Source organism: Propithecus coquereli, unplaced genomic scaffold, assembly GCF_000956105.1.
Source record: "Propithecus coquereli isolate 6110/MARCELLA unplaced genomic scaffold, Pcoq_1.0 Scaffold574, whole genome shotgun sequence".
Taxonomy (NCBI): Eukaryota; Metazoa; Chordata; class Mammalia; order Primates; family Indriidae; genus Propithecus; species Propithecus coquereli.
In genome coordinates, this window is record NW_012151663.1 from 1,622,454 (window position 1) to 1,644,690 (window position 22,237).

General features: G+C 58.8%; 1 protein-coding gene across 1 annotated transcript in view; it reads right to left on the minus strand.

Moving 5' to 3' along the window:
- Positions 1 to 222: 222 nt before the first annotated feature.
- The window catches only part of KCNK5 (potassium channel, two pore domain subfamily K, member 5), a 34,980-nt gene continuing 12,965 nt past the window's right edge, over positions 223 to 22,237 (minus strand). The window contains exons 2-5 of the mRNA XM_012658133.1: positions 4,992 to 5,103; positions 3,654 to 3,820; positions 3,192 to 3,360; positions 223 to 1,258 (exon numbers count right to left, since the gene is read on the minus strand). Coding sequence (XP_012513587.1) covers positions 399 to 1,258; positions 3,192 to 3,360; positions 3,654 to 3,820; positions 4,992 to 5,103 — 1,308 coding nt within the window. The 3' untranslated portion in view covers positions 223 to 398. The remainder of the gene's footprint in view (positions 1,259 to 3,191; positions 3,361 to 3,653; positions 3,821 to 4,991; positions 5,104 to 22,237) is intronic.

Below are 22,237 nucleotides of genomic sequence, written 5' to 3' on the forward strand. Positions count from 1 at the left end.
GTGAACTCAAATAGCGGAGGCCTTGGCCTCAGAGAACCGTGACACTCAACCAAGTAACGGGGCGAAGACCCAGGCAGGCACGGGCCTCCTGGGGTCATCCCGCCCGCCTGTCCTGCCAGCCCGCAGATCTGAGACTCACCACATACACCAGCCAAGCTCAGGACAGACGCCCCCACAGCCAGGGTACCGTTCAGCGGGAGGACAGAGGCCCCGTCCCGGGCAGGTGCCACTGCCATCGGTAGCACTAGCTGGAGGGGATGGAAGGTAAAAAGGCCCCTGGCCCCCCACTCCCAGTTCCAGGGCTGCCCCCACCAGGGGCCAGGGGTCCCAGCCATGACGGGACACCCCGGGTGAGGGGAAAGACGCCGTCGAAGGTGGGGTGGGGAGCCGGCCCTGCCTCATGTGCCTTCGGGGCTGGCGGCCGCACTGCACTCGTTCCTCAGCTGCTCGTACGGCACGGAGAGCTCGGACTCGGTGCTGGTGAAGGTGGACTCGTCCGAGGAGGGGAACTCGCCCACGCTCAGGGGCGCCTCGGCTTCCGCCCGCTGCGGGGGCCTCTCCTCCTCCGCCAGGTTGTCCTCCAGCGAGGACTTGGAGGTCTCCTCATCCGAGAGGCCGGCCTCCTGGTTCACAAAGGTGATGCCGGCGTCCTGGAAGATGAGCGGGTGGTAGTCCTGGGCGTCCCACGGCTCGCCCTCCTCACTGATGCGGTCCAGCTGGCCACTGAGCACCTCGGAGGCAGAGGAGCCGTCTGCGGGGACCCGCGTCCCGGCCTCCTCGCTGGGGGGCTTCGACACGTGGCCTTTGCTCCTCAGTGTCTGTGACACCTCTTCCAAGCTGGGCACCCGGTTCTTGGAGTAGACCACCAGGGGCGCCAAGGAAGGGGGCAGGGCTGGCAGCCTGCCACCCTGAGTCCCCGGGCCCGGGCCCCTCTCCCCACCCCCACTCGTCTTCATGGCCTTCTTCCCGATCTGCTTGATGAGGTCATTGTAGGTCTCCTCCTTCCTGGACAGAAAGCTGAAGATGTTGACGTCCTTGGAGGCCCCGCTCCCCGCCACCTGCAGGGCTGTCCTGGAGCGGGGGGAGCTCTCGAAGGACTCCTTCCGCCGCCGCCGCCTCTTCTTAATGGCCTTGTGGACCTCCACAAACATGCTCACCTTCCAGTTGACAAAGAGGGACAGCCAGGCCAACCCCAGGTAGATCCAGAGCTCCACAAAGTAGCGGTACAGGGCGTGGTAGTTGGCGCTGGGGTTCACACCTACGAGGACAGAGGCCCAGAGGTCAGGAAGGGTCGGCAGGGACCCGGAAACGTGCCAAGAGCCACGCTGTGTTATCTGAGCAGGCGCCTGCCGGCCACGGGAGGGGGCCCGTTCCAGAGCCCGCGTCACCCGTCTTCCCCGAGGGCCCCTCCCAGCCACCGGCCTGGCTCTGAGCCTTTCTTCAACCATAAAAAATCAGGACAGTGACTTTTTGAGGGAAGTCCAAGGGGCTTTGGGAAACTGGTGATGCAACCAAGACACAGGTCACGAGTAGCTGCGCCGCAGCTCCTTATTCTGCCGTCCCCAGCTGTTCCGTGTGTACGTCACAGTGGGCTAAAAACTGAACAGGTGGAAATGACAGGAGGGGCCGCTGGCACCCTCACAGCTGGGGATGGGCGCGCTGTTAACATGCACGAGGCTGGCGGCCGGATCGCGGTGACCCAGGCGGCGCTGGCCCTGGCAGGAAGATCCTGAACCGTCTCTATCCCCCTGGAAGGTCTGGGCTGCCTCCCTGACTTCTCGTTTCTGTCTCCCTCGGACTTGGCTCTTCCCTTGGCCTGGAGGGCTCTGTCCATTTGCCCCCTTCCTGCGGCAGGGGGCCTTCCCGGTTACCCCTCACGGCGCTGACGGTTCGGCTACGCCCCAGGGTCATCTGAGATTTCTTTTATGACTTAGCATTTCCAGCCGTTCTGATCTGTCTCCCGTCTCCGCCCTCTGACTGGACAGGGGGCTGCCTCCCGCGTTAGGTTAGCGGGCCCCCAGGACAGGGGCGCCAGCGGAGGGGTGCTGTCAGTCCTGCCAAGGCCCCTGATCCCAGAGTCCGATGATGACGATGACGAGGGCACAGACTAACATAGCCAGGCCCTACCCTCAGTACTCATGCGTATTAACTGGTTTTGCACCATCCTATGTGGTGGGCGCTATTGTTTTTACCAATTTTACAGATGAGAAAACTGAGGCCAAGGTTGGGTGTCCTGCTGGAGCTGAGAAAGTACAGTTACATATTCTGCTGCGCTTCCCTGATACAAAAGCCTTCTCCCCAGCCTGCTCTGGGCCCCAAGGGCTACACGATGGCGATGGCACGGTTGTGCCTCCTCCCAAGACAGCAGGCCACGTTTGCCGGGGGCAGCAGAGTGTGCCTCTTTTGCCTGTTCCTCCCCCGAACAGATTCCCATACGCCTTCCCAGATTCCACATACAACAGGGCAAAAGGCTGGCAACCTCCCCCTGCCCTCTGGGGAGGGGGAGGGGTAGAGAACAGAGGCCCCTGGAGCAGAGGCTGAGGTCAACAGGGCCAAAGAGGGTGTCAAGAAGATTAAGAACCCAGATGTAGCCCAGGCCACAGGCACAAGTATGTGAGTGGCGGGGGCCAGCTGGTCGCAGGCCTTCAGACAAAGAGGCCAAAGAATCTTATCGCCTCCCTGGATTAGGAGGGAAGGAGGAGGAAGAGGCAGGGCTGAAGGGCAGGGCAGCGGGGGAGAAGGCCTCCCTTGCCTTTAAGCCGCCTGTGCCAAGAGCGAAGCTCCAGGACAGCTCCCCTCAAGGATGAAAGGCTGCTGGGACAGCGGGATGCGGAGGGGGCTTCCTGGGTGACAGGAACAAACCCCGTGGGCCAAAGGCCCCACTCCCAGCCCTCCAGGAACCCAAGCTCAGCAGTCAGGGGAAAACAGAGGAGATCAGAGCCTGAACAGAGAGAAAAGGAGAGGAAAAGCCATAGGTAACGAGAGAGAAAGGGAACGAGCAAGAAAAGAGTCTTCTGCAATCACTCTGTGCCTCAGTTTCCTCTTGCAACTGGCAGGGTGGGTTGAGAACCCCGCTGGGTGGGAGAAGTGCCCAGAACACGGGATGCCTTCCAGGGGCCGCCAACACGGGTGTGCTGCGCTGGAACTGGAGAAGCAGAGAGACAAGAGGGGAGGCAGAGGCAAAGACTCACCGGCCACGAAGTCACCGAAGCCGATGGTGGAGATGGTGATGAAGGAGTAGTACAGGCCCTCGATGTAGTCCCACTCCTCGGTCACCATGAACACGAGGGGCGGGATCACCAGGTGGACCAGGACGCCCCACACGATGAAGATGGCCGTGCATGTGATCTGCGCCTTCCGCTGACCGGGGGGCAGGAGGCAAGTCAGTCAACAGTGGAGACTTGAGGCCCCAGCGGTGGCACCCAGAGGGCCGGGGAGGCAGCTGGAGGGGCGGCCAGCTGGGCACCCGGCCTGGGAGGCTTCCCGCTGGGAAAGGACGAGGGAGGGGTGCTCCTAGCCTGACCCAGAGACCTCTGAAATTGCCCTCTTGCCACCTGTCCTAACACCCACGTCCAATTCTTGGAGACTTCCTGTCCTCCCCTCACCTGTCACGGGCCCCTATCTCTGCCCAGCACTGAAGGTTGGGGACATACCAGGCTCACGCCTCTCTTGGTGAGGAACTGGCCCAGCCTCTTGGCACGTCCCCCGAAGAACTTGCCCAGCGCGCTGATCCACGTCAGGCAGAGCGGCACCCCGAAGAGACCATAGAAGACGCAGAAGAGGCGACCGGCTGGGGTCTTGGGAGCCACGTTGCCATAGCCTGAGGAAGGAGAGAGTGGGGTTGGGAACAGCCGCAGCAGGAGGGGCGGACCCACACCGAGCCCAGGTCCACGGTACGTACACACCCCTGCCAAAACACACACACACCCCAGCACAAGGCCCGTCCTCTGCGATCAATTGATACCGACCTAATATCAGTACTTAAGCATCATTTCCCTTGATCACTCCCTGATCCTGATCATTTACAAAGCGATCATGGTGGTATGGCTACGTCTCCTCCATCAAACTGGGAGCAGGGACTACGCCTCCACCGTCCACAGGTCTCCCACGAATCCATGCAGCACTGCCGTGCAAACCACAAGAGGCCCCTCTCCGTGCAGACGCCCGGAGGTGCTGTGGTAGCCAGTCTCCAAAGACCATTCTCAATTCCCTTCCTTCTTATACAACCGTTGCCACCAAGGCAGAGTCCAATCTTCCTCCCTTTGACTCGGGCTTTGCCCACGGAAGCGGTCGAGGAGGCGGTGATGCTGGACAGGCGAGGTCCAAGACCCTGCGGCTTCTCCTGATTCCCTGGACGTGCTCCCTTCGGGGTTTCCCTCTTAGAGCCCGCTGCCGCACTGCGAGGTGCCCGCGCCACATGCGGAGGCCTTGTGCTTTCATTCCCAGCCGTGCTCCCAGCCGACAGCCGGCATCAGCTGACCAACCTGCGACGGAGGAGCCCTCAGGCCAGCTGGGCTTTCAGATGACTCCAACGCGGTCGTCGTGACTACCGACCGCCACACGGGACAGCCCAAGCAAGAAGAGGTGGCCGGCTGAGCCCAGTCAACCCCCAGAACGGTGAAAGGTAAGTTGTGTTTTAAGCCACCAACTTCTGGGCTGGCTGGCGATGCTGCCACAGAGAACCGGAATAGAAACCTACTGTGGTGAGCGAGCACGATGCGGGTCTGTGCAGGGAGCAGCCTGCTCAGTCTCCCGCAAGGCTCTGGGTATCTGCTGTGTCATCGTTTCTGCTCCGAGATCCTAGGTCAGGACTCACGGCAACAGCCTCCCAGGCAGAGCTAGTCACCAGGGACTTACTGAAGCCCCACGAAGTGTCCAAAGGACAGCCTGCAACTGGCTCGATTTCACCCCCGACAGAGCTGGGCTCCTACGATGTCCCGACGAGCTGGGCGTGGGACTGGGAATCCTGCTAAAGGCTCCAGGAGACTCACCAATGGTGGTGATGACGGTGGCTGCGAAAATCATCGCATTGGGCCAGTTCCAGTTGTTGAAGGTCTGGTTCCCTGTGATGGCCACACCCTGTCCTGCAGCATCAGAAACTACCTAAAAAGAGAGGGAGAGACAGACAGACAATAAAGCTCGGAGCTGAGGCCACACGGATGCTTCCTGAGTGACAGCACTGCATCAGACTCCTTGTTGGCACTCTCGTTTAATCATCACAGCAACCAGGTCGCAGTTATAAATGTCTTCATTTTATAGATGAAACATTTTTTAGAGGATCAGAGAGGTTTCACCCAAGGTCACAGAGCTGGTAAGGGTACGAACCCTGACAACCGGGCCCCAAAGTTCACTCTTTCCCTGAGCCAGGGCTTCGCAGACTTACTAGCACGCACAGTCACCTGGAGGCCTGTTAAACACAGACTGCTGGGCCCTGCCCCCGAGTTTCGGATTCCGCAGGTCTGGGAAGGGGCGTTTCTAGTAAGGTGATTGCTGACGCTACTGGTCCAGGGACCACATTTTGAGAACTGCTGCACTAGACTATTCTGCCTCTCAAAGAAGGCAGATGTGATGCAGACACACGGGAGGTCCCCTACGCCCCACTCAGCCCTCCAAGTTCAGAGCTGGCCTGGGAGGGGTCCCCCTACACCCTCCGGCCCACTGCAGGATACCTGCCTCTAGACCTGCCTCTGGGGGCATGCGGCGCGGTGGGGCCTCCAGCCTATGCTGAGGACTCCAACCCACCCCCTCCCACAACAGGCTCCCGCTTCCCTCTCTTCCCTGTATCCCTGTCTCACTGCCCTGGGCCCAGCAACTGTCTGAAAAAGGACAGATCAAAGGTGGTGAATACATTTCAGGGTGACTCAAAATTGTGCTGTCAGTCCCCACAGAGCTTCCAACAACTCTGTAGGTGAGCAGGTGAGAGGCCACCCGGGGACATCCTGGGGGGAGGCCTTATCTGCTCCAGCAAGACCTACAATGGCCAAACCTGTTTCCATCTACTTGTCTCTGACTCTGCCCCATCCTTCAGCTCTGCCCACCATTTACCCCAACCTACCAATGGGGCTTTATCAGCTAGCAGAGCCTGGAGCCCAAAAGCCCTGTAAGGAGGAGCTCTCAATCTGGGGTTTGAGTCCTGTCCCCAAGGAGGGCCCCAGGATGGGTCATCCAGACCAGAGCCTAGGCACTCGAATTCCCTACAAAAATCAAGACAAGGACTGAGGGAGAGGAGGCAGAGTGAGGAATGGAACAGGAGGGAGACCAAGAAACCTTATTTCTAACCCACTCAAGGCATGGCTGGGGTTCGGTGGGAACAGGGGGAAGGGTGGGTTGTTCTGAAGGAATGTGCAGTTCGCACAGGCAGCAGCGGGCCCTTGTGAACGGGTCTGCGTACTCGGTGAAAAATTTCCCACGACGACATGCTTGTCGGACAAACCGTCAGACCACACCGCCACTGCCCTGCGTCCTCCCGGCATTTCCAGAGCATCTCTGAGGCCGCGAAGTCTGCGCACGTGGAAAGGCGGGACTGTCACATCAGACTCTGCCTCGGAGAGCTACGGTCCAGCCGCGACAACCGGGACACTTAAACACTAACAGGCCGACGGGAGAGCTAACGTCAATACTGAGGACCGTCCGGCGGGTTTTTGGAAACATCAAATCTACGTCTGGAGCAAGAGAACGAGGACGTGCGGGGCCCTGCGTGCCGATGCTAAACAGACGGTGGAGAACCCAGAACCACTCAGCTCCCCCACGGCCCCACCTGTTATCTCAGACACAACCTGCAACTGGACAGCCAAAAACACACGGAAAACACACGAGGACCCCGTGCAAAGGGAACTGAATGGCTGACCAGAGATGACACCGCAGCACCACCTCTGGTGGAACCGTGGGGCACAGGAAAGATGTCGGAAGACAAGCTGTCCCTATTTTCACAAAAAGGAAAAGGGTGGATTCCAGAGACTTGGAAAACAAACCCGAACTCTTGCAAACTTCTGAATGGGGAGAGGAGAATGTCTGGAACACTCAGAAAAGGAAGTGGTGGGCACCAGAAGCTAACACAGATTCACGGAGACCCAGTCGTGCTTAGCTGAGTGCATCTCGTTTTCTGAAGTTGCTGCAAAGCCTTGAAGTTTTGTGGAATGCAATCAATCCAGATATCGGCAGGGCAGCTAACAGATGGGTTTAAAGATATTCATGTGGGCGACAGAGAGACGTGGGGGAAGGGGGATTGACTAGGTCCATGCGAAGGCAGACAAACCACCACAGCAAGTACTGATCATCCTCGACCACGGCTGAGGTCTCCATAATCACGCCTGGCCTCTTCGATATTTTAATCGGCAGCACCGTGACGACAGAGACGGCTGAGCACCCCAACGTGCAGAGGACGAGCATGCGCTGGGAAGACAGCCAACGCGCAGCAGTGGCAGTCCTGAGACTCAGAGGTCACCTGGACTAGAAACAGGGCCAGAGTTAACAAGTCGCAAGGGTCTCTTTAAATTTTCAGACCTTACACTTTGGATTGGAAAAGCCTAGCAAAGGATCAAAGAGGAGAGTCCTTGGGTTTTAGCTGAACACGAACCAACAAACACTAGGGCGGCTGCCAAAAGCAGGTGCGATCTCAGGCCATGTCAACTCCAGGCCTATCCAGGGCTGGGAGGTGATGAGCCCATCGTTCCCTGCAGGGTCAGGCCACAGGCGGGGCGCCTTGTTCCGCTCTGGGTGTTGGACAGTACATTAACCAAGGCCAAGGTCCAAGAAGGAATGGGGCTCGGTTTTACGGATAACAAGCTACCTCACAATGGGCTATCCTTTGCAGTAATCGATAATCAATTTCTGGTAATGAGAAGTATTTAGACCAGGGGTGACCACCACCCATCAGGGGTATTGCTGAAGGTATGACTGGAATAGGAGTTTCTCAACTGGGGGTGGCAGTGCCTTCTAGGAGTGTTTGGAGATGCTGGGACGGGTGCTGTGTGTGCCAGGCACCGTTCTAGGTGCTGGGGACACTGCCGTGAACGAACAGAACCCCTGCCTTCCCCATGTGCGCTGCTGGCTTTAAGTGGGCAGGCGCCGGAGACGCCGAAGGCCCCGCAGTTCCCAGGACAGCCCCTCCCACAATGCAACACTGCTCCCCCTGGGAAGCGCTACAAAGGTAACCTGTGCGCTACAAAGGTAACCTGTGCCCGGAGAATCATTTAGCAAGTGCTAAGGAGACGTCAAACAAAAGAGGGCATCAAGGTTGGGAGTGTGGTGAGCTGGAGAGCTAGGCTTCCTGCCGTTTACCCTTTGGGCCGCGGTGGCTCACTTTCCCGTGCTCTCCTTTATCTCTGTGTGGTCACCCAGCGGGTGGAGGCGTTCCCAAGGGCCCTTGCCCCCTGGGGCTGGGTGCACCGCCAATCCTCTCGAAGACCCAGTGTTAGCAATTATGCCCACTGGGCGGAGAGAGGTTACCTGGCAGAACTGGGCTAGGCTGCAGGCTGTCTGGTTTCAAGTCTCCAACTTCAAGCTTCCCTGCCCGCCCCAACTCTGCCTGCCCCCTGGGCTCCCCCAGTGCCCCTGCTCCCCCTGCCCATGGCTCCCCAGCAGCTGACCTGGCAGTCAGCTTGGTCCCACCCCAGTGCTGGGCGGAGAAGTGGTATTAGTGCGGCGGTATGTCAGACACCCCCTGCTGGGGCGTTTATACATATATTGCACCTGACTAGTTCTTCCTGTGATCACTTGGCAGGGGAGAAAACCGGGTCCAGATGTGAACTTGGGGTGCCAGCTCCCCATTCCTACCACGAGTAGCTGAGGCTCTGGTTGGGACACCCCACTGATCATGGCTGGGATCACGCAGGAGGAAGAGGAGGCCTTCACCGGTCCCCCATAACAGAAAAGCTGACCCGCGGCTGGGGCCATCCGTGGGTCAGGGGGAGCGGCAGGGAGAGCCAGGCAAACACCCTGTCAGACAGGGCGTCCCGTCCTCCGGGTTAGGGAAGCAGCTTTCGCGGGAGGAGGCGGCCCCTGTTCGCTAGCAGGACTCTTTAACTTGGCTCCCAAATCCACACAAGACAATATTGTCATTTTCCACACAAGCCTGGAGCGTGATGGTCAAGGAAAGCCTGTGCACGGGCCAGGCCCAGCTCGTTTGGGGACGGAATAGGGTTCCTATCTCTGTCACCCTCGTCACAAAGCAGCTGTGACTTACTGCAGGCTCACTACGTGCCCAGCCCTGCGCTCAGCATTTCATGTGCCTTTAGCTCGTTTAACGAGGACAGAATCCTGCTGGGAAGATACTATCATTTTTTCCGTTTTACGAATGAGGATTTGAGGCTTAGAGAGGTCGAGGGAGCCCGAGGCTGCAGTGCTACAGCAGTAAAGCCAGGACTAGCACCCATCTGGGTCCCAACTGCTGTGTCCTAGCCCCGTCCCCATAAAGGCCACAGGAAGAAGGCCTGTGCCACTCCACCCCTTCCACCAGCTGAAAAAACAGTGCCCTAAAACCAGTCCAGCCACTCCGGCCAGCCCTCCCATGCCCTTGCCCAGAGCTTGGGACAGCCAGCTGCCCTGACCCACCTTCCCGGGCACTCCCGGTCCCCGTAAGCGGGCTTCCCAGACACCCCCTCCTCCCTCAGGGACCCAAGGCTTCCCGCAGCAGCAGTCGCCGGGGGTCCCCTTTCTGGAGAAACTGGTCTTGCCGTGCGGGCACACCCGGGGCTTTGGGACACGCTGCCCACCTACGGACACGGCAGGCAGGGCTGAGTGGGGCCTTGCCCTTTACAGGCTGGGGGTCGCAGCTGCCTGGCCCCCACAGCTGCGCCTGGCCCTGCCTCCAGCTCCCCCGGCCGTCACCAGTCCGGGATCACAGAACTCTCTCCTGGGTGCGGAATGCAGCCTCAGCAATCGTCCTCGACTGCAGCCCCGCTGGACTCACAGGTCGTTGGGGGCTCATGAGGGGAACCTCCCTTACCATCCCTGGCCGCACCGGTCCATAATTCATTCCATTGACGCTCACTTGGCCCCTCTGGCCTGGACAGTATTAACAAAGTATCATTCCTCTCACGTGGCCCTGCTAGCCACCTCCTCTCCCCTCGCGAAGGGGTGGCCATCACTTACTCGTCCTCAGTTCACAGAGAGTACGTTGGTATTTGAGCACTTGTGAAGACAGGCACTGATCTAAGCACTTTAGGTCCCTTAGCTCCCGGAACCTTCATACTCTGGAAAGCAGATACTCTAGTTATCCCCATTTCGGAGATGAGGAAACAGAGGCACTTGCCCAAGGTCACACGGCTAGTGAGTGGCAGAGCTGGGACACGAGCCCAGCCAGTGTGGCTCTCAGCCACTGCACTGTCTGCAGATGGGGGAGGGGAACGCAGGTCCCGCCGCAGGGGAAGGCACATCCCAGACAGCTGCGTGGGAAATGCCCACAGGAGTGCAGACTCCCCCGGAACGTAAGCTCCACACGGCAGGGACTCTTATCTCTTTTCTTTTCCACTGCTACGTTCCTACTGCCTGGCACGTAACAGCTGCCCAACAAACATTTGTTAAATGTGTGAATAAATAAATGACTAAATGAGGGTATGTTCTCCAACCTCAACTAACTTATCCTCTAGTGCCCCTTCATCCCCAACATCTTCCAGTATGGTTCTGCAATTGGCTTTTAACTAAATTCATCAGCAACAAGGGGGAGGCCTGTATCTAGCAAGAGGGCAGGAAAGAGAGGCTCAGCCCCAGCGGCGGCGGGGCTCACACGGGGCTGCAGAAACCCCCAGCATCCAGCTGGCCTTGGGTGGGAGAGTGGGGGGTCACCGGGCTGAGAAGATGGGGCAGAAGGTCAGGAGCTGGGGAGGGGCGAGGTGAGGGGGGCAGAGGAGAGCCCCGAGGAAGGGGGTCAAGACGACAGAGCAGGCAGCAGTGGTGCTGGGAGAGGTCCCTGGGATGGCTGGATCGTCCTTCCTGCAGGAAGGGAGGCCTGTCTCCTCCGGAAACTCTCCACCAAGGCAGTGGCTGTGCGAGAGCAGGAAAAGGAATAGAACAGTCAACGTGGATTGAAACTTTGCTTCCAGCTGGGCACTTTCCTTACTGAAACCTTAAAGCCCCTCCTCTCTGAGGACACTCGATCAATCCCAGGCACGGCAAGGCCACTGCTGCTCAGGTTGAGCTCTAGGAGGCCACAGGTGCAGACCTGCGCTCGTGGAAAAGTGGGACCGATCTGGGTTTGAATCAGGAGGGGTTTCGCCGTTGCTGGCAGCGAGTCTCCGGGTCAGCACCTGCAATCAGTGCTGTGACTCCAGACCACGTAAACCAGAGGGACAGGCATGCCCTGGACAGGGGCAGAGAAGGGCTAGGGGTTCACAGCCCTGTGCCAGGAGGACAGGACTGAGTGACAACGGGAGACACTGTCCCCAACCTTCCTCACACCTGCCACCTCTTCCCACCACTTCCTGTTTTAACAGAGAAAACCGAACATTCTCAGCCTGCTGAATTGGCTCCCCTGAGGCACATGGGAGAAGGGCCGGGGGACTGTGGCTCCGCAGGTCCCCCCCGTCCACCTGACAGCTGGGAGTCAGGGGCAGGGGAATGGACACACCGCAGAAGGCTCACTCTGACCGCTGACCCCAGAGGCTCCCTGGCCACCCTGACCAGTTTCCCAGCCAGCCAAGCGAGTTGGGCAGGCTGCTGAGGGAAGGAAACGCCCCCGCCCCCCGCACCCTCCCAGGTGAGACAGGCCAGGAGCAGACAGAAGGCGGCAGCCGGCCCCTCCGTGTGTGTCTGGTCTGTCTGTCCACCGGGTCTCCGGCGAGGAACCCCTCTGCGTGGGGAGCCCAGTCGGGGAGCTCTCGGCAGGACAGAAATTAGTAAACCTATCTCAGGCACTTTTTAGGCAAATATTTGCAGCTTGGGCTTGTTTAATACGATGGTTTTCGAATTTTGTAACGCCAGGAACTTAGGAACGGATAAAGGGAGGATGGGAAGGCGCTCTGCCCAGCTGACAGGCTAGCCCTCCGGGAGGCACTGTCCACCTGTTAACCCTCTTATTCCCAAGACAAATTCGAGAACTGAAAACTCCAGTGGCCAAGCTCTCAATTATCACCACTCCCTTTCATTCTCCATCCCAGAATGACCCAACTCCCCAAACTATTCTCTTATGGCTAATTGGGGGGTTGGGGAGGGGTGCTGGGATTGCTTTCAGACGAGGAAACTGAGGCTTGGATACCACATAGGCATCGTGGCTCTCAGCCCAGGCTGGACGGCCCGATGGAACCACCTTGGAATTCAAATAAATACTATGCCTGGGCCCCACCCACAGGCATTCTGTCGACCTGGGCATAGCTTTTAGAAAGTTCCAGAAGCGAATCTGCCATGCAGCGGCTGCCTTAGTGGAGGGTGATGGAGGTGCTGGGCTCGGGCCTTCCACCTTCCTGTTCAAGGAGGGTGTGTGCATGGCAGGGAGAAGGAATTCCTGGTATTTTCCCCGCTGCCCTCTCAGCTCAGGCCAGGTGACCAGGGTGTGGCTCGGAGGGCAGCCGTAGTAGTTTACGAGCAAGGTATTGGCCAGGGCCCAATAGTGCCACCCCGACACCTGCACCAGCCACAGGCCCAGCTCACCTGGGCTCTGTCTCTGCCCAGGAAGGAGCAGAAGCTGGGACTGAAGGCGGCGACGCCACCTGTCCTCCCTGAGACCAGAGACAGGCTGTTGCAAAGGGGACTTCATTAACTTCTCTTCTGCTTATCTGCGCTCTCAGATGTACTCCAACACCTGCGTGAAGTATCTGGAAGGAGGAAGGCAGGCTAAAGCAGTTCCCAGAGACTGGTGCGCCAGGATGTCCGTGTGGGGTCTGAAGACCCCGGCTCGGCTCAGTTCTCCCTGATTTCTCTGCCTACCTCCTTCTCCGTAAAGTGAGGAGACTATGACTGCTGGGCTCCCCCAGCCTGGGCAGGTGACGCCTCCCTAAAATTCACATGTTCCTCTGCCCAGAACCATGACTTCTGGGCCCAGCCCAGCACCTCTCCCCACGCCCTTCTCCACAGCACATTCAGGAAATACAGCTGCACTCTCAGGACCCAGCGCACTGGCCACCAGCCCCAGCTCATTCGAGCCTGCTCTGTTTCCCCCGGATCCCGCCCGCAGGGTACACTCCTCTCGGGTCCTTGAAGTAATGTGCCCAGTGCCGACCTGCCGTCCCTCAGCCCGGGGCGGAAGCAGCCAGCCGGAGCAGGCCCTGCAGCGCCACAGGTGGGGCTGTGCACAAACACACTCCTTCTGCCCCACACTCCCATGGTGGCCCTGTTCTGCTGGCCATACCTGGGTTAAAGCCCAAGCACCCCTGTTGGGCAGGGGGGCAGTGGCACACTGCTCCCGCCCTCGATGCACGCTTTAGGGGTCGCCGTGCTGCTGCTTAACCTGGACTGCACGCTGAGACCATCAGGGGAGCTTGGAAAACACTCATGCCCCGGTCTTACCCCCACAGTTCCAAGAGAAATAGACAGTCTGGGGCTGGGACCGGAGATTCTTACATTAGGTTCAGCCAAGTTTCAAAACCACTGCCTTAGACCCAAACCACTCTCCCTCCTTGCCAGGGACTGAGCTGAGCCCTGCCCCTGGAGTCAACACTCAGCCGCCGTGTGCGTGACTGTCCTCCCGTCCACCTCTGGGCTTCCCCTGCCCGCCCTCCTGGGCCATCTCTCAGCAGTCTCTGCAGAGCCCAGAAGCACGGCGAGGTCTCACACCCATGGGGGCAAGCCCGTGCCAGATGGGAGCAGGTTTTCAGCAGAAACCTCTGAGTTTCCGACTTTCACAGGCCTGGGAACCCTGTCCTTGCTCGGGAGGGACAAAGAAAACAAGGCAGGTGACCCTGCCCCCATTGTTCTGAGGCTAGGACGGTAACCCCTCCTTAGCAGCCAGGCGCCCCTCCCGTGAGAACGAGCCCAGGGCAGAGCTCTGCAGGACTGGCTGACCTGGCAGGGCTGCAGGCTTGGCTAAAGCAAACAGTGAGGCCCTGGTGGGGCCTGGGCTCAGGATGGGAGTCGGCAGGCGTTCGCAGGCACCTGGAGGGCTGAGCCCACGAGCCGTGTGGAAATCCCCGGGAGCGCAGACACAGGGGACCTCAAGGGCCCCTAGTCAGCCCCACAGCAGTCGTCTGCCTGAGAACTGACGCCCCGCCCAGACACACACACCAGATGACCCCCTGGAGCCATGTTCTCAAAATCTACCCCACCTCATCTTCTGAAGGACACAGGGCAGGTAGGATGTCCAGTGAGGTTTAAATGACAAGAGGGACATCCTCCATCCACCTGCGGCTTCTCCACCCCCTAAATCACAACCACTGCCTGCCCCAGGGTGGCTGTGGCCTGGGTCCACGGTCCTGTGCTGGTGTCTGTGACCCATCTGGGATGCTGGGGCCTGGGTTTGTGACTTTGTCCCCTTCCCTGTTCCCAGAATCCAGAACTGGGATTGTCTGACAGCTCTCTGCCCTGACCGATGCCAGAAGTGTCTCCCAACTTGTGGGCCACCAGCGTGAGAGGGGGACAGGAGATGGGTTCAGCCGGGACCCCTGAGCCTGTCCGGCAGCATAGAGTGGCTCTCTTCCTTCCCCCACGAGGGTGCAGGGCACCGGGGAGCGAGGGGCCTCCCTCCCAAGCCTGGCTTAGGAAGCTCTGGGGAGAGCACCCCACCCCCGGCATTGAATCCGGCTCCCGGCCCAGCTCCCTCCTCCATGACACGGTTACCAGAGCCTGAGTCGGCATCTCCCTCCTCCCCCGAGTCCCACGCATCACCCACCACCTCCCGCACGCCATGCCCCCTCCACCGCAATCTCAACTGAGACACAGGGCCCCGGAGGGAAACCAGGCAAACGGACACTACTACTCCCGTTCTGTAGATGAGGAATCTACAGAGAGGGTGAGTGACAAGATGAAGCCACACAGCAAGCTGGTGACAAAGCACAGAGCAGACCTGCCAGAGGCCCTAACCCTCAGCTGAGGGCCCTGTCCACAGAGCAACCCGACCACCCATCCCCTCCTGGGACTGCGCCAGGCGGTGCCAGCCACAGCAGAGCCGGCAGGTGCACAAAGGTGACTGAGTATTGTCAAGGGCTATGGGGTCACGCCCCCAGGTCTGACCTGCCTGTAACATGTAGGGTGAGCGCATGCTCGTGCTCCCTACCCCACGCCCCTGGGGATGTCTTTTAGATTCACCCCACCTCCGGGGTAGGGTGCAAGGAGCAACCACAGGAAGTCACTGGCCACTTGAGGTTTCTACAAACATCCTTTGGAGCAGGCCACAGGGGAGGTCACGGGAACTGCTGACTCACCATCTCCCCAGCCCGGGCTGACGACCTGAGGGAGGCACGGTTCACCGGCAGCCCGCTGCCCATCCTCCTGAGCCCAGGTCTGCACTGGGCACACCGGCTGGGACGGCCAGTCTACTTAACATCATGAAAATCAAGTTTGGAGTCCTCTGGGAGCAACAGGAGGGCAGAGGTGAAAGGCCCTGGCTTTGGAGCAGACACACCTGGGTTCAAATCCTGATGCCGCATCCACTAGCAGGTTGCCTGGGGCACATCTTGTCACCTCTTTGAGCTTAACTTTCCGTAGGTGGAAAATAGGGGTATCACGGCTTCATCGGGGTGGAGTGCCCATTACGAGAAGTGACGCACGGCTTGGTGCTGGGCACCCAGGGCACATTCCAGAAACGAGCACTGGGAAGAAAAGCGAACACTGACAATTGCTGCTTCCTGTATAGAGCAAGGGGCCAGGGCAGGACCCTCCATTCCGAGGTTTGTACCCACTGCACACAGCCTCAGAGCCGGAGGACTGGGCCAGGCGTCGATGGCAATGCCCTCCCTCTGTCCACCACCACCTGGAGGACTGGTGCCTGGGACAGTCCCTGCGGCTTGCAGCTCTCACTCCCTGTGCCAGGTGCCTTCCCCGGCTCACTCTCCTCAAAGAGGCCATGCCACCTCCAACGGCAAACTCCCCACACTCCCGGGCCGCTCAGCCCACGGCGCTCACCGCTACCTGACATCCTATTATGTCCGCTGACCTGGCCTGCTATTTATCCGCCCTGAATAGACCGTGAGCTCCAAAGGCAGAGACTTCACTCATCCCTTAATCCCACCACAGAACCTAGCTCTAGGAGGGGCTCACTATTTGCCTAAATGAATGCATCTCCAAGACACCTGCCTTCTGGGGCAAGACAGGTGCCAGCGCTGTACTCTACGTGGGCTCTGGTCCCACCGGACGAGGCGGGGGGCTCTGGCAGGTGCGTGCACAGTGCGGGCTGATGACTGTTTCCAGTGCCTCTTCCCTACCCCACCCGCCTGCAGGCCAAAGCCCCCGAGGTCCCTGCCCTGGTGAGTCAGCTCCCCTGTGGACTTTGGAACCATCGGGATTCCAGAGGAAGGAGGCAGGTGGGTGGGGGAAGTCCAGGGAGGTGGGACATGCACTGGCTGGGGGGCTCCCCACGCAGGCCGCCGCTTCCCTGCTCGCCCAGCAGCCGGAGGCAGGGCGCTCTGACCCATGAAGCTCCTGCGGCCTGGCTGCTGCCCTGGGCCCCAGAGGAAGCCTGTTCCTGACCCTGCCACCGTCATCCCTCCAGGTTACACCTGTGCCCTTGAACAGGGTGGGGGGTGACACAACTCTCCCCCTCGCCCCTCAGAATGCCCCAGACAACCTGGCAACCCCCCAACCCAGGGGCCTCGCCACCTTCTCTTCCCTCCTTTCCCTTCTCCCTTTGCCTGCGGCTGGCCACTTGGGGTAATAAGGAACTGCCTCTCCTTGAGGGCTGCAGTTCCCACGATAAGGGACTGTTAAGCCTACCGTTTATCATCACGTATAATTTGTTTAAGATGACCAAGTGGTTCAGCTGTAGGCCTCTCCACTGATTAAGAAAGAAAGGCCCGGGGGAACTAGGAGGTGCATGAATCCTGAGCCAGGGGTGGCAGCTGAGCTTCTGTCCTCCTCGCCTGTTTGGTACCAGCCACCCCCTTCCCACCCAGGCCTGGCCCCAGGGAGCCTGGCGAGGATCCGGTCTTTTCATCCACCCGTGGCCGCCCAGCGATCTTGCCCCCATCCTTCCCCACAAAGCTCCCTGCAGGATCCTCTTGAGAGCCAACCACCTGTCCCCAAATCCTTCCTTATTGTCTGACTCTAACCTAAACCCCTCCGGCTGCAGTCCAAGCCCATTTCCTTTGGTTCAGTCTCCGGCTGGAGACAGACAACAGCTGGCCTCCATCCTTTCTGGAATAAATTGTACAAGGAACTACCGGCAAACCAGCACAGACATCTTGGGATGGATGGTACTCTTGGCAGGGTGGGGGGGCTTTCTGCCTCCATGGCCCCCAAATCCCAGACTCAAACCCCCCAGAAGACTGAGTCACCAGAGCCTCAATGCTTGACGACCTTGCAAACACTGGGCGAGAGGCAAGGGGAGTTTTGCCCTTGAAGTCCGGACTCTCTGACAGATCTCAGAACACGCTGGTTCCACCAGGGGCACTGGCAGCCAAGGCCCCCACCGGGAGGTCACGAGATGTGGTACAAAGAGGATCCCCAAGTAGTGTGGAAAGGACGGTGAGCCTAGGATCTGTAGCTGGTGCCCCCGACCACGGCCCAGCTCTGTCCTCGTTGCCCAGGTAGGTCAGGCAGCAGAGGGCCGACCGGGCACAGCTGTCACGGTCTCTCCCACCTCCTGCATCCCTGCACGGATGGCCCCCGCCCACCTCCCAGCCCCAGCCAACTGGGCGTGGGATGTGAGTGGGGTTAAGAAACAGAGCTGTTTTGTGCTGAAGGTACGGAAAAATACCACCAGGCCCTCCTAGCACAGAGAGGTTGCGCTAGGTGAGGGGTGGGGTGGGGGTTGGAAGAACCTCCTACCCCGCTAACCTGGGGCCCAGGACCAGGGACAGGCCAGGCAGGAGGAAATGGAAACTCTTGACTCTGAGACACAGCCTCATTGCGAAACACGAGACACAGAAGGAACAAGGGCCATGCCTGAGACACGCAGACATGCTTTCTCCCCTCCGACAGGGCTGGGATTTTAAGCATGGACATTTCCCAAGGCCGTTTAACCCGTGACACTCACTCAGGCTCCAGCAAGCCCCTCAGCCCTCTCGGTGGAGTGAAAGGACGTTGGACAGACAGGCCTGCACAGCACTGGCTACTCCCTAGCCCAGTCAGTCATGACCTCAGTTTCTTCATCTGTAAAATGGGAAGATGCCGCCTCCCCACCAGTTCTCAAGGTTATGGATCAAAAGGCTGGATGGAGAGCCTGGCACACAGGCAAGTTAGAGACGCTCCTGATTCATGAACTTCTAGTTTACACATATCCGGGGCTGTTGGGGGCGGGCGTGCGTTGTATGTGGCTGGAGGATGCTGAAAGAAAGTAATGCAGGAGGTCTCCAAGTCACTGAGGGTCAGGCAGGGGAGCGGCACCCATTCCTTGCACGGCTGCCCCCTGTCCCCTGTGGGGCCCAGTTTCTGGTGAGCAGCAGCAAGGCAGCCACTTCATGGGCTGGCCCAGGGAGGACCATCTCCCCTCAAGTCTGTTGAAGAAGGGCCTTTGTCCTGGGCCACTGAGGGCTAGACAACTGACCAAGCCGCGGACTTCCAGGACACGGCTGCCCTCGTCAAAGCCCTCAGCCCTCTCCCCATGTATAAAATGAGGCTACTGGTCACTTCCCAGGAAGGCTGGGGGGACACGCCGGCAAGATGGGAGAACAAGGGGTTTTCCTAACCTTCACTCCCCCAGGGCCCCTGGGCCATTCCCCTCTTTGAAGTGACAAAAATGTAGCTGTGCCCACCAGCCACCAGCCCCCGCTACCCAGGCACAGTGCAAGCCACCCACCTACTTACCACAAAGAAGATGGGACCAGAGTCACAGACAAACTTGCCTTGCTCGACACAGCTCGAAGCAGGGTCAATCGATTCGTTAAGTATCTGCCAAGCACCAGCCATGTGCCCAGACATTGGGCACAACAAAGAATGACATGACAGGCCCTGCCCAGGAGGACCGCGTGGTCTAACAGAGACAGACAGGTGGACGGGAAGAAATTACACGACAGCATAAACGGCAAGAGGAAGCAGCGGGCAAACCAACAGTAAGGCCAGGACAGACCCCGGGGCTCACGTCATGCCCCTTTCAAACAACAGCGCACAAAGCAGGGCAAGAATCCCAGATACAGAGGGGGAAGCTAAGGCTCAAAAGACATGAACCAACTAGGATTAGAGCAATCTCCAGTCAGACGCGCCACCCACCCTAAATACTGTGCCCACCCCTGCTCCCCTCCTCCTACCCCCACCCTGGGGTCTTCCACATTTCCTGGCCCAGGACCCCACCATGGCCCTACAAATAACCTGGAAAACTCCTGCACATTTCAGCCACCCATCCTTTCATTCTTTCTAGATTTGTGGTGGGAAGATATGTTCATAATTTTTGTCTGCTTAGCTGGGAGAGAGTCCAGTGTACGTCGTGAACCATCAGGAACAGGCTTTCCTGCAGAGCGAGAGGCTGAGGGGCTGGGCTGACGCAGGCAATTGGAAGGAATTTGGAGACCATGAGCAGTAAGTCAGAGTCCAGGAAAAAGAGTGTCTTCCTACCACCTGGTCCCAACTGGAACGGTGCCGCTGCTGACCGCCGTGCGTCTGCCTGGACCACCGGGCGAGGCAGTCTCGCGGTTTCTGCGGCTGGACTGGGGGAGCGCTCGCCTTGGCGGTGCTTACAGGCTCTCTGGTGCGCGGGACCAAAGCAGAAAGGAGAGCTGACCAGGTGCAGAGAGAAGCCAGGCAGCCTTTAGAAACCTCGGCAGACACCAACCCGATGCTTTGGCGCCGCCCAACAGAACTCTCCGCAAGGGTAAAAATGCTCCATACCTGTGCAGCCCCGTGTGGCTACGTGGCACTTGAAATGTGGCCAGTGACTGAGAAACTAAAATTTAATTTTTATCTATTTTAGTTTAAAATTAAGCAGCCACAATAATTAGCAAGATCAAGTTAGAAAAATAAAATTGCACAGCAGCATGTGGGTAGCGCCTACCACACTGGAACAGAGACGACATGACACACATCCTGCCCAGATCCTCCCCTAGGCAGGGGTTGCCTCCCCGACCCTCAAGTTGACCCAAGCTTTGAGGCCACTGTCCACAGTGTGTTCCTGACTCTGAATTACACACGTGGTCCTGGGCTCTTTCCACTCTCGCTGGTGTTCGTGTTTTGTTATCTGAAAGCCTGGGCATGGCTTCTTGGGCCTTGGCAGAGCTGGGTGCACCCTGCAGCCAAGATAGCCCTTGTCCATGGGCCTCTGGAGGACATCAGCCCCCGACAGCCGCCGGCTTGTGCAAGACACTGATCCAGGCTGGGCACAGCTGGGTGGGCTTCCCAGGCCCTGCCAGGCCTCTGTCAAGAAGCCACACTCTCTTGTTCAGGCCTGGCGCAAGATCCCGAACTCTTGGTGCACAGATCAAGGCCCGCCTGGCTCCTCTCACCTGAGATCCTTCACCAGCAGGTGCTCCACGGCACTGCTGCCCTGGAAGCCACCGCTCTGGTAGCTAAAGTTAAAGGCCACAATTCACTCGTGCCTCGATATCCTCAGGGGACTGGTTCCAGAACCCCCCCTGGGTACCCAAATCTGCAGTGCGCAAGCCTCAAGGCTGGTCCTGTGGAACCCACAGATATGAAGGGCCACCTGTACACGGCTCAGTGAGCACAGACACAAGTGACACCAGTGCTCAGAGTACGTGCTGTTAAAACCATTTTGTGTCTGTGGACCTCATACGCTAAAAATAACCAGCATAGAAGTGGCTAAAGGTATATGCATACATTTTATACCTGAAAAAAAATTGAGTTATAAAAGCAATACAACCATATTACAGAAAATGTGGGAGGCAGAGAAGTCATCAATAATCCCGTCTCCCCAGCTCAGCACGGCCTGGCTTCTGTTTGTAAATTGAGTTTCGATGACTCAGTGCCAGCACAGAGAAGCACACACTCCAACGTGCGTCTCCCTGCTGTCCTCGCCCCCTCCCCATTGTGTTTTATACGACTTTAAGTGTGGCTCACGCCTCAGACCCACTTTGAGGAACCCCAGATGGATGCATTGGGAAGCCACCCCCACCTCTGCCCGGGCAGCTCACACATTAGGGGTCCCTGGCCCAGTCTGTTCAAGGGTCTCCCATGCCACTGGCCAGAGTGCACCAACTGGATCAATAAGCACCGATTAAACTGGGTGTGCACAACGTGGGGAAGAGGCGTGTAGGCGTGTGTACACAGAGGGGAAACCGGCTGCGGGAAACCTGGCATCTAGGGGGAATTTTAAGTCGTGTGCACGATGACTCCACGCAGGGTAGGTGGACATTTGATCTCAGTACCGGGGCATGCCAGAGAGGCCGTTTCAAAACTGAGTTGTGTGAACTCTGAATCCCCAGCATGCTTGGTAGAAATGGGAACCTTCTAGAATAAGACCCAAAAGTGCCCTCCATGACTCTGAAGTTGCCCTGCGCCGGCCCTGGGAGGCTGCCCTGGGTGCAGACAGACACACTCCCATGGAGATGCTGACACATCAGCCCGCAGCCTATCGACCTGTCCAAACAGAAAACAAAGTGTCCCCAGCTAGGAGGGCACCGCACGACCGGGGGCAGCGGGTGTGCTCGGCCCCAGGGCGCTGGCTGTGTGGGGGAGAACGCGGCTGGGAGGGCCTGGAGTCAGGCTTCCAGGCGGGAGGCGCCCACCTGCAGGAAGGGCCCAGGGCCTGTGTCCCTGCTGCCTCTGGGTTTGGAGGCTGCTGGGAGGGGCCGAAGCAGAGAGAGAAACGCAGCTGCCCAGCTCAGGACATTCATTAATAATTACCCTCGCGCCTGGTGCGGGGTTTGGGATCCAGGGGGCACGAGTCGGGGGCCTTGGGAGGGAGGGCAGAGCAGAGTGCAGACGAGGCAAAAGCCTGGGTGCTATGTGCTCTGACGGGCGGGGGGAGCCCAGAGAGTGATGGGGCTCGAGGGAAGGCAACCCCCAGGCCCAGGGTCAGGGTCAAGGTCAGGGTCACCTCCCCGAACAGCCTCAGCCTACAGGAACTTTTCTACCTTGGAGCACGGAAGTCCCCCACAATACACCCTGTCCCCATTTAATCCTCAACGTACACTGCATGGTGACACCCCCCCACGTTATGGCCTTACCAACCTCAAAGGCAGGAGTGATATCTAGTATTTCTTTTAATTCCCACAACCCTTAAGCTAGCACTGGGCATACAGCTGGCACTCAGTAAGTGTTTAAT